Source organism: Panthera onca, chromosome B1 (genome assembly GCF_046562875.1).
Source record: "Panthera onca isolate mPanOnc1 chromosome B1, mPanOnc1 haplotype 2, whole genome shotgun sequence".
In the NCBI taxonomy this organism is placed as follows: domain Eukaryota; kingdom Metazoa; phylum Chordata; class Mammalia; order Carnivora; family Felidae; genus Panthera; species Panthera onca.
In genome coordinates, this window is record NC_138342.1 from 140,296,712 (window position 1) to 140,309,025 (window position 12,314).

Sequence of the window (12,314 nt, forward strand, 5' to 3'; positions counted from 1 at the left end):
ACTTCGGCTCAGGTCATGATCTCACAGTTCATGGGTTCAAGTCCCATATCGGGCTCTGTGCTGACAGCTCAGAGCCTGGAGCCTGCTTCTGATTCTGTCTCTGACTCTCTGCCCCTCCCTCATTCATGCTCTGTCTCTCTCTTTCTCAAATATAAATAAACATTAAAAAATATATTTTCTGAGGGCTTTTTTTTATCATATAATTCCAAGTAAAACTGAGAAGTAAGAAGGATGCCAAAGAGGGGTCCAAGAATCCTGGAATGATGCCAAAATGTTCATACCCACTAAAACTCTTGCCAGTGATCAAAAGAGAATCTTGCAGAAGTTCATCTAGAACCGGGCCTTTTATAGACCTAATTTTATAACTCTTGATTATTGCTGTTGTTGTTTAAAGCAGAAGAGCAGTAGCTATGTAAAATTGTGAACAAGGGCTACTGAAGGAACGGAGACATAACAGCAGATTCTGTGAGGAGGAAGAATGAAAACAACAAAACAGATAAAAGGTGAAGGGGAGCAGATTTTGCCACCCTAAAATATGCTTCTTTGACATAGTGATTATTTTAAACTGGTTATTTTTAAAACACAGCAGAAAGAAAAGCTCTAAAAATCCAGCAGAAGTTACCCTTTTGTAAGAAGCATTTACATTTATAAGGAAAATCTCCACTGGTAAGGATAGATCTCTTACTGTACTAGAAGAGCCAATTTCTAGAACTCTTACCAATGAAGAAGGCAACAACTTAAAGCTACTTAACAACCTTACCCTTGTTTACTATGTTTTCCCTGGTAACCTCCCATAACTGGTGTCCTCTTTATCCCAAACATCTCTTCTGTCTTTAGCTGAAGATGGTATTTAAGGTGATGGCTTTGGTCATTTCAGTGTTACTTGGTTTTCCTGGGTCTCTCCCATGTAGACATATTATTAAACTTTTGTTTGTTTTTGTACCGTTAATCAGTCTTTTTTTTTTAATTTTTTGTTTATTTTTGAGAGAGTGCAAGCGGGAGGAGAGGGCAGAGGGAGAGAGGGAGAGAGGGAGAGAGGGGGAGAGAGAGAGAGAGAGAGAGATAGAGAATCCAAATAGGCTCCACGCTATCAGTGCAGAACCCCATGTGGGGCTTGAACCCATGAGATCAAGACCTGAGCCAAAACTAAGAGTGGGATGCTTAACCGCCTGAGCCACCCAGGTGCCCCTGGTAATCAGTCTTATATTGATTTAATTATCAGACCAGCCAAAGGACCTAAAAAGGAAGAAGGGAAAACTTTTCTTCCCCTACAAAGGGCGTTCAAAACACAGCACGCTGGCAAGTGCAGAATAAAGATGTAAAAATTAATAACAGAAATCTTGTTTAAAATGAAGACAGGAGGGGTGCCTGGGTGGCTCAGTCAGTTAAGCCTCTGACTTTGGCTCAGGTCAGGTAGGATCTCCCAGTTCCAGAGTTCAAGTCCCGCATCGGGCTCTGTGCTGACAGCTCAGAGCCTGGAGCCTGCTTCAGAATCTGTGTCTCCCTCTCTCTCTGCCCCTACCGCACTCACACACACTCTCTCTCTCTCTCAAAAAAATGAATAAAACTTAAAAAAAAATTAAAACGAAAATAAAATGAAGTCAGAAGACCAGAAGGGGGTAGTTTACACACCCTACTACAGTCATCAACAGGAAGAAAGGAACCTTGGAAGTGATACCACTTAAGCTACACTTTGCTACCTCCGCAGGAGGAAAAAAGGTGTTTCTCTGCTCCCCCCACCCCCAAGCTCAGCCAATGAAAGACAGCCACAAATCAGCTAATGAAAAGCCGTTATACTTTGCACTCCAAGTTTACTACAATGGACTCTTTTCTTTATAACCCCTCACAACTTCCCTTGTTGTTCTATAAAAGAGCATTCCTCTCCTTGTTCTCTGCACTTGCCTATAGTTTTGCTGTAGTTTGCTTGACCTAAACTGTAATTCTCTGCTATTCCTGAATAAACTCATTTTTGCCGGTAAAATAACTGACAGTGTTATTTTTAAAATTAACAAAGATAACAGCTTTCTATGTGTTTCAATCTAGTGAGCCAGTTAATCATTTTCAACCTGTAAAATAAGTGATGTATACGTGATGACGTAACTAAGTATTACGAAAATACCTTGGGTAAAAACATCCATGTTTAAGAAGAGAGATTTTAGAAAAAAAATTATTTTAGAAAGGTTTATTTGGGAAGATTTCCCTTAAAGATGGTCTAAGTAAAAACTGAAGTTTTGATTCTTCAAGAGAGAGTCTATCAGCCACTTATGGGAGTGTGGTACAGTACAATGAACAAAGCTCTAGAATCACGGAGCTCTGGCATGTGTGAGATATATATATATATCACAATATATATATATTTTTTTAATTTACATCCAAATTAGTTAGTATATATACTATATATATATATAGTATATATACAATATATATAGTATATATACAATATATATATTTTTTAATTTACATCCAAATTAGTTAGCATATAGTGCAATGATGATTTACCCATTTAGCCCATCCCCCCTCCCACACCCCCTCCAGTAACCCTCTGTTTGTTCTCCATATTTAAGTCTCTTATGTTTTGTCCCCCTCTCTGTTTTTATATTATTTTTGCTTCTCTTCCCTTGTGTTCATCTGTTCTGTGTCTTCAAGTCCTCATATGAGTGAAGTCATATGATATTTGTCTTTCTCTGCCTGGCTAATTTCGCTTAGCATAATACCCTTCAGTTCCATCCATGTAGTTGCAAATGGCAAGATTTCATTCTTTTTGATTGGCATGTAAGTGTCTGATGTGTCTCATTTTCCTTATCTAAAATAGGCTTCATGTGCCTACAGAAATAGAGTTGTAATGAAGATTAAGTTAGTTGGTATCTTCTAAATATTTGGTACACAGTAGAAATTCAGTATGTGGCGGTTGTATTAATGACATTGCAAATTCTCCATCATGGTAAGTAAATGAAGTGTTCTGAATTTTCTTATGTATGACTAGGCAATATTATTCAATAGGGTACTAGAAGACCCTGGCTAGGCATATGACCACATTCTCTGTTGTTTCCAATTTTAAGACTATGAACTGTGAGACCTCGAGATTAGTAAAGAATTATAACCTTTGGGCAGTTGGCCTGCTATGGTAACTTGCATTGGCTCTTCTGAAAGCCAGATGTCACATCAAATTAAGGAAGAGAAGGAATTAACATAGCATTTGCATTTGTCCAATACAGTTCTTTTTTTTTTTTAAGTAGATATTTCAACTAAAGCATTGGAAGTCATTATGGTGGAAATGTAGAAATACCAAAATGATCATTCCTTTTTATTTGGCGTAATAAATTCACACAGAACTTATATTTTATGAACTTCCCAATATTCAACTGTTTTTGATCTACAAAAATGACAAGTGCATATGGTTCAATCTAATCATTGCTAAATCAAAGGTAATTGATTCCCTGGTTAATTTAAGTGAAAAAATGAGACAAGCAATAGAAGGATGCATAGAATTGAATATTACATATTCAAATATTAGATATTTGTCAAATAGCATGCATATGAAAAACTATATAAAGAAATAATTCAGGGGAGAATATAAAGCTGTCAGTGGCATTTGCTGGCCTCATAAGCTTAGCTTCATATCCAGCAACTGGTCTTTCCAATTCAGACTCAAATCTGAACCTCATGCAACTCTTCAGCTTCAGAACAGGAGAAGATTTTAGGCTTCCTAACTGATATGGTATGCATTTCCAAATTGCAATGCTTTGTATATTTTTATCCTTTTGACTTTTCTGGGCTCTGAGAATTACTGCTGACCCCGGGTAACCAGTAGAATAATGGGACTTTTATTGAGTGTTATAAAAGTAGGTGAGCTACTGACTTAAAGATGATGAAAATTGCTTTTTCTCACATAAGCCCTTGACTTTATTTAGATTTCAAAGATTTTTTTTTCTGGAGACATTAGGATACCTTGATGAATTTACTAACTGAAGATTTTGGTGTAGCAATAGTAGCAATTAATGAAGTAAGGTTTTACTGATCTCTTTCAAGAGACTATTAAGCCCCAAGGTTCATCAGACTATGAAGATTTGCACCTTTCTACTTTAAGAAGCCATTTTATTTAAATAGAATCTCCTGCCTGTATTGGCTAATGGTGGAAATTCAGAATAATTAGCTAAATTAATTGTTTCATGTGGCTGGTCTTTAGAACGTTATAAACTGTAATGGAATTACTGAGTTGAGAGCAATTAATGGAATGTACTTCGTATATATCCTAACCAAATGCTATACCTGTCATTTGTAATGACCAATTAAAAACTATCAAAATAAAACTGTTGATGAATCTTAGTGCCATCAAAATAAGCCATCTAGAACAGTTTACACATGCCTTATATCTGTATAGTTCATATCACTTCAGAATCTGAAGTTGTTTTGGATACTGTCATTTAAGTATTATGCTAATGCCCCATACTTTTAAAGAAGAAAGTAAAAGTTTGGAATACTTCTAGGTTTTTAAAACCTATAAATCATAGAGACAGGGACAGAATGTATGTTTCTCATATCTAGGGCTCATGTCAGATCAGGAGTTGAAAATTCAGATCCTAACACTAGAGCCACAGAGGCATTCAGATGAGTGGGAATGAGGGTGGGGCCTGGGCGGCTCAGTCGGTGAAACTTCAGACTTTGGCTCAGGTCAGGATCTCATGGTTCATGGGTTCCAGCCCTTTATCAGGCTCTGTGCTGACAGCTTGGAGCCTGGAGCCTGCTTCAGATTCTGTGTCTCCCTCTCTCCCTGCCTTTCCCTTGCTTGCATTCTGTCTCCCTTTCAAAAAATAAATAAACATTAGGGGCGCCTGGGTGGCGCAGTCGGTTAAGCGTCCGACTTCAGCCAGGTCACGATCTCGCGGTCTGTGAGTTCGAGCCCCGCGTCAGGCTCTGGGCTGATGGCTCGGAGCCTGGAGCCTGTTTCCGATTCTGTGTCTCCCTCTCTCTCTGCCCCTCCCCCATTCATGCTCTGTCTCTCTCTGTCCCAAAAATAAATAAAAAACGTTGAAAAAAAAATTTAAAAAAAAAAAAAAATTAAAAAAAAAGATAAGTGGGGATGGCACAAGGTGTCAGGAGCAGAGAGGGAGGGACAGTGAGAAATGCAGAGAACTTGAATGCAAATAGCCTTTTAAAGGCACTAAACACCATTTAGCTCCACTTAGCCACCCCTTAGATGTTGCCCTATGGAAATGTGGTTCCGGTAAAGCTAGATACTGTAGGTTTTCAAACAAATACAAATACGTGGAATTTTACATGAAATAATCACACATCTAAATGTTGATAACTAATTCAAATTTTAAGGCCCGTGGGTCAAATAAAACACAACTGTGGGCTGTCAGGAAGCAACTTCTGGATTAGATTCTAACATCCTCTATACATATACACATGCTATTAAAACTGGCGGATGTTGAGATGCTGTCCTTCATTAATATTTATGACAAAGGAAATGTTTTTAAAAAGAAAGTAGGGTATTTCATGAATTGACAGCTAGTAGGTGCCCACTAGGTTGCTACAACATATTCATTATTAAGAAGATTAAAAAAGACAGATGTATTCACTGCCATTCTCTGGTTTATAAATAGTTTAGTTGAGAAGAAAGGGATTTCGTGATAAGGTTGTAAATTATTGGGAATGGTATACTAAGAAAGGATCAAAGTTGTATATAAGGGATGACTCCACAAAATCTGAAGGCAGAAGACTTTTCAAGTTCCATACAGCATCGTGTAATGTTTATTACACAAAAATAGGGGAGGGATAGATAGTATGGAGAAGGGAAAATCTGAATTTTTTTTTTATCCTAGATTGTTGCTTTTGAAATGAAATATTACACTTGACAAAGTTGAAATGAAAATTTTATATGGATGCAAGTTGAAAAAAGAAACCCATGGAGAAATCTACAGATGCTATGAAACAATTTGTAGTTCCCTGAGGGGTATGAAGAGAAATTTACAGAATCACAGAGCACAATGTGTTATTTAGCTACTCCAGACATCACACAGCATCTGTTCAATGGATGAGGCAAAGGACAAAGAGTAAGGGTCTATTTCTATTTCTGGCATTGATTGCTCTGGGACCTGGAGGAACAGAGTGCCACCTTTTGTCACCCAAGTTACCCCATACATTAAAAAAAAGACACTGCATAGCCCAAAGGCATTTTGAACATCAGTTTTGACATCTATAAACCATTTGGAGACTTTAAAAATCAAAATTGTGCAAAGGCAAGAAATGCTATTTTCCCTTTCCAGGATTTACAGAATTAATGAAGAATTGCAATGGGCAGGAACCAATCAGATTCCTATTGGAATACTCTTTTTTTGCTTTACATCCCTCCTCATCCTGGACCTCCTCATGTTTCTTTCTTTCTTTTTTTTAATGTTTATTTTTCAGAGAGACAGAACATGAGCAGGGGCGAGGCAGAGAGAGAGGGAGACACAGAATCTGAAACAGGCTCCAGGCTCTAAGCTGTCAGCACAGAGCCCAACGTGGGGATTGAACTCATGAACCGTAAGATCATGACCTGAAGTGAAGTCGGAGGCTCAACCAACTGAGCCATCCAGGTGCCCCTCCTCATGTTTACTTCTAAGCAATGTTCTTTTCATCCACTTTTGTTTTGCATTTAATTTAAATGAAAAAGCAGCTCTAGGCACATTCATTATTTAAATTGCAGCTCTAGAATCTCCTTTGGAAATTGAGACATCCATATATGTAAGGCTGAAGTTAGGTAAAAAGAGAAGTTACATGCTAAAATCCAGGGCCACAACTATAAGGCATGAATTACATAAAGTTCATGGTCTTCATTTGTGTCCTTCCCAAGTTGTCCTTTGCTAGCTTTGAATGAGATGCTAATTATATTTGACTTGTATTCTTACCTTTCTTCTTTAGAGAAATGTAAATGAGGAATTTGAAGATTAAGTTATTATCTATATTTTATAGATTATCTATTTTATAGATTATCTATTTTATAGATTGTATTTAAGATTATCTACATTTTATAGATAAAAATATACTTACATCTCCCTTACAGCTTGATGCACAATATAGAAAAGAATACTTTTTCTATCTACTGTAATTATACATGAACTAAATAAAATCCCCAAATAAAGGCCAAAGAAAGAGTTCACATCTTATGGAAGAAAACATTCTCTTCTATTACCTAATGCCTGATTATCAAGAAATTAGATAAGTTCGTATTATTTAATGTAAGCTATTATCCTAACCTTCCAGAGAATTGACCTCAGTAAGTACCATGTACTCACAGTTGCCATCCGTTCAATTCTCCAAATTACTAGTATATTTGTTGTGTATGTGTGTGTATATATGTATATACACACACAAACACATACATCGTACACACATACACATGCTTTTTTTTTTTTAATTTGGAGGAATTGACATAAAATCAGAGGCCCAGTACATAAAACGGAGATAAAGGATTATTTGCAAACACTTGGATGTTTTACATACTGAGCCCAACACAAGACATGTATCTACGTGGTTATTAGCATATTACCAAATTCTATTGGGGAAAGAAATGGATTCTTAAAACATGCCTGCTTGCAAGTGCTCTCTTTCAAACCAACTCCTGCCAATACCATACCTTCCGGAGGGGTTTGAGCTTAGTCTCCATGATGAAATCATACTTGCAGAGCTCACAGCAGCGCGTGTCTGAGCTCTTGATCCACTGGTGGAGGCAGGACTGGTGGACAAAGCGCAGGGTGCCGGTGCAACGACAGGGTGTGATGAGGGGGCTCTCTTCATCCCCTTCACAGTGACAGATCCTGGGGAAGGACAAGGCAGTCAGGATGAGCTCTCCCAGAGGACATTGCTCCCCAGTGGATTACTTCCCTCACTCATACGAGACTGTATTAGAAACTGCAACCTAAGAATTAGAAAGCATGGACATTTGACTCCAACTTGATGCTAGAATGGAATCTATGCCCAATATTAATTTCCTTTCACTTACTACTCATGCTCATATTGTTAAGCATTAGATACTAGTAACTCAAAAATGCACTATCATATCATTCCGATACTAATGCCAGTTTTAACGGCACAACTATTGAGGCATATCCTCAGCTTAATCTATTTAATACGTCAGTGTCTGTGAGCATCAGCTTGATTTCATATATACAAGCATTGTAAGGAATGTTTTAACCTGATAATTTTGCTGTTTTATTTTGGTGACAGCTTTATAGAAGCATGATATATAATTTAGTATCTATGTGGAAGAATTCTGAAAAATTTTAACATGTTACCAAAGAATAAAGTGAGTATTGAAAGTTCAGATTGGAAATATTACAAAGATTTTCCCAGGAAGATGCACATATATTTGGTCCCAATTAATGACCTAAACTGTCAATAATCACCATTGTTTAACAGTCACAAAGATTGCTGGTCGCATAAAGTTCAAAAACAGTGAATTCTATTGCTTTAAAATGTTAATTACTACATCTTCCAAGGAATTCAGAATTCAACTGGTTTACTGAATTCTTATGAACTTGAATGTCATAGACTCACAGTCTATGAAATCTTCATTATGTTCATCTACAAATTAAAAAAAGTTTATTTCCACATTAGATGGGATAAGCTTTTCATACCTCAAGATTGTAATTCAAATCTCAGTACTTCACTAATGCTTGTGATTTAGAAGTTGTTAATAAATTTGATTAGAAGTATTTTTTGAAATCTTTTAAAAATATGAATGGAGCATTTCCAAAAAAAATCTGTAGAGTTACTTTTTTGAGCTGAGTCACAGCGGCAGGCTTGAAGAATGTTTGAATTTCTGCTCTTTCCTTTTAGATCTATATGTCCTATTCTCCAGAAGCATAAGTTTTAAAGAATGGATTTTTAAAACGTATTTATCAATCTCAGCTGTCTCCCAGGGGAAATGAAATGGTTGCTCTAATTGTTACTGCAGTAAGATACAGGAATTGAAACCAAGCCCTTCCCTAAGCTCAAAATAAAGAAGTATGACACAGTACAGTAGAGTTTTGAATCTCTTTTTCTCTTCTTTTCTTTTTTTTTCTTTTTTTAAGTAGGCTTCATGCCCAGTGTGGAGTTTGAACTCACAACCCTGAGATCAAGACCTGAGCTGAGATCAAGAGTTGGGTGCTTAACCAACTGAGCCATCCAGGAACTCCTTGAATCTCTTTTTCTTAAGTAAAAATAATATAATAAAAAAGGAACACTGACTTCTGAAGTCCTTAGGGTGGGAGTGATGAGATGAGAGCCTAGGGAAGTTCAAAGTCAGAGTCCTTGTTCTCCTGAACTGAGATAGAAAGTAGTAGTGTTGGAAGTAGCAGCATATATAAGAGTCTGATGTGCTGGGGAAAAATTAAAAATTACTGAGAGTCTATTCTTTAATATAAAAGTGTATACTTTGTATCACACTTGTCAATAGAGTATTAATCTCATGATAGGTGCTCAGTAGATGTTTGTTGAGTAAGATTATTTCATTAACAAACTATAACTTATAAGAGCAAACAGTGAAAGCAAATCTGGATTTCGATAGCACTTCATTTGCTTGCAATATTTATTTTTGGAGCCACTGAAACCTAATGAATTATATAGCATGAGAGGTTGATATTTCTTATGTCCTTGAACCTCTCATCTCTCTGCATCCACACAAAGATACTCCTTTAGGTTAGGGGTCAGCAAACTATGGCCCAATTCTTACTGCCACATGTTTCTGTAAATAAAGTTTTACTGAAACACACCCACAAACATTTGTTTATGTACTGTTTAGAGCTGTGTTTGTACTATAACTATAGAATTCGGAGTTGCTGCAATGACCATATGGCCACAAAGACTAACATATTTACTACTTGCCTTTTTACAGGAAACATTTGCTTACCCTTGCCTTAAATATGGTGATTCTGAGTTAAAGACAATACCTGAATATTACCAACAATAATAAAACGAAGTTTACAAAATATATTACGCCAACAACTGCAAGTAACAAAAGTTGAAGTAAAGGTTAGAGAAGCAGACAATAAAAACAAAAGTCTCTCCTGGCCTGGCATTGAAGCCTGCTGATCCATGAACAGTCTGCAGGGAGAGCGGCAAAATCTCTCATTTGAAAAAGAAAAATTTGCAATTAATGCCATCTGATAATTCTTTACTAAAAAAAAAGACCACGTCAACTGCTGCACAGCTGCCAGGATGATTCTGAGGTCTGATTTTTTTTTTTACTGATGTGAAAAAAGTAATTTATTCATAAGAAGATTTAAACAAAGACCTTGTTGATTACTCAGTTCAACCTGACCTGAACAGTTCACTGATTGTAGTTCAACTTCCTATGTCTTACATATTCCTTTCTAAAATCTTTTGCAGAAACTGTTACCTGAAGCATCACCAGTAATTTCATTTCTTCATAAGATTAAGGTTATCTCTCACAGGGAAAATCAAAAGCTTATTTCATTTTCATTAGTATTTCACGAGACTTATTTTTACATGATTTTAGCGTTTTGCACCTTTGCTAAATTATCCCAACCCAAGTTGAACCCCAAGACCCTTTTTCAAATCATGTTGAGATAGATTGTTGAAAACGAACTTAAGAACTAAATACCAACTTCAAATATCTACTAGAAATAAAAAATAATATTATGCCATTATGAAAAGAATTAAATCTTAAACTGACATATTTTACACTAACCACAACTGCTAAATTATAAATGAAAGCATGGTAATAAAACATAGACATGATTTTTCCAACAGAATAATTGTGCAGAGAAAATGATTTTAATAATAAAATTGCATTGTAAAATATTCATAATTTCAATGCATTTTTATCTTATGGGAAATAAAAGCTTGGGAACCATCCCTTCAGGCACAGAAGGCCCCCCACCTCCTCCACCGTGCCATACCCCTCCCCAACTAAATAATCTTTGAGCACAGTCATTACAGGTACAGCTATGTTTGTAATTACTTAATTTGGATGTTAATCTTTACTCAAAACTAATTATCATGCTTCAGACTTTGGCATTCATTCTTAGAATTCACTCTACTAAGCTAAAAATGATTAGAATACATGTAGGTGGAAGTCATACTGAAATGTATTAAGCAGTGGATGAGAAGTTAGTGCTCAAGTAAACAAGTGAACAGATATAATTTCTCTCTCTTTTCGAGAAATACAGCATAGCAGTGAAAGAATAGCAGACTAGAGAAAATTTAATTTTTAATTTTCATTTCATTTCATTTTTAACAGGGAAAACCTGGACTTGTTCACAAGCAGAACTGAAGGTGCCATAGATAGGTGAAAGTTTAAAAAAATAGGCAAGGGAACACCTCATTGTTAAATGAAGATTTCTTGAGAAGTCAACAAAGTATGGGGAAAAAATACACAGGAGGTAAACACACGCTTTCCCTGTGAGCAAGAGGTAGAGGGAAAATGCTAAGTGAAAATGGTGGAGGCAGAGGGGTTGCAGTAGCTGGGTCTGGGGAGGGGTCTTCTTATCTTTCCTGACATAGCAGACAATGCGTATGTTCAACAGAAGGCAGGAAGGCATGGGGTTAAGGTATTAGAGAGGCTGTAAGTAATTAGAAAAAGCCACTTGGAGAAAGTGATGGGAAATTGTTCAAGCATGACTATTAGAACCGGGGAGCAGCCGTGAGGTCCCTGGTAAGATTAGACAGCACAAATTTACAGTGGACATCCTTAACACTGACTGGAGGCAGCAGCATTCGGCAGTCAGAGAGCAACTGTAGCACAATCTAACGCATGATCTTGAGATCAGGAAGTCAGAAATGGGAAGGACAAAGGAGTGAAGGATTCTAACGCATCAGGGAACACAGTGTGAAAACAGTTGGTCATAAGGTCTAGACTCTGAGCTGGGAGGAGAGTGAAGACATCTCGTGGTTCATGTATCATGGGGAAAGGATGGGTTTGAGAGACTGGAAGTTATGATACTGAAGAATTGATGTTGAAAGTGGGAGGAAATGGGACAAAAACTGTCTACATATAGCATATTCATATCCTTCAAGGATGAATTAATAACCTTTTTGTGCTGCTTTTTATTCCCACCATCACAGAAAAATTAAAAAAAAAAGAAGTTATTTGGTGTTTGGGATTCACAAGCAAACCAAATCCTGATTCACATGCTTGCTCTCTGCTCCAGTAAACTGGAGAGGTTCTCAGTTTACATAGTTTACTCATGTGTAAATGAGGCAAAAAATACCTCTTAAGGTGTCTTGAGGATTAAAGGAGATAAAAAGGCGCAGTACTTGGCATGTTGTAGGCAACCAAGTATTTGTTAATTTTATCATGGGATATTCGGATCCTACTGGTACTA

At 36.8% G+C, this 12,314-nt stretch overlaps 1 protein-coding gene across 11 annotated transcripts in view; it reads right to left on the minus strand.

Annotated features, from left to right (window-relative positions):
- Nucleotides 1-12,314, minus strand: part of MARCHF1 (membrane associated ring-CH-type finger 1) — an 891,585-nt gene that overhangs the window by 49,884 nt on the left and 829,387 nt on the right. For all 11 annotated transcript variants that reach the window (XM_060653840.3, XM_060653837.3, XM_060653841.3 and 8 more), the window contains one exon: nt 7,622-7,802. In XM_060653840.3, coding sequence (XP_060509823.1) covers nt 7,622-7,802 — 181 coding nt within the window. The remainder of the gene's footprint in view (nt 1-7,621; nt 7,803-12,314) is intronic.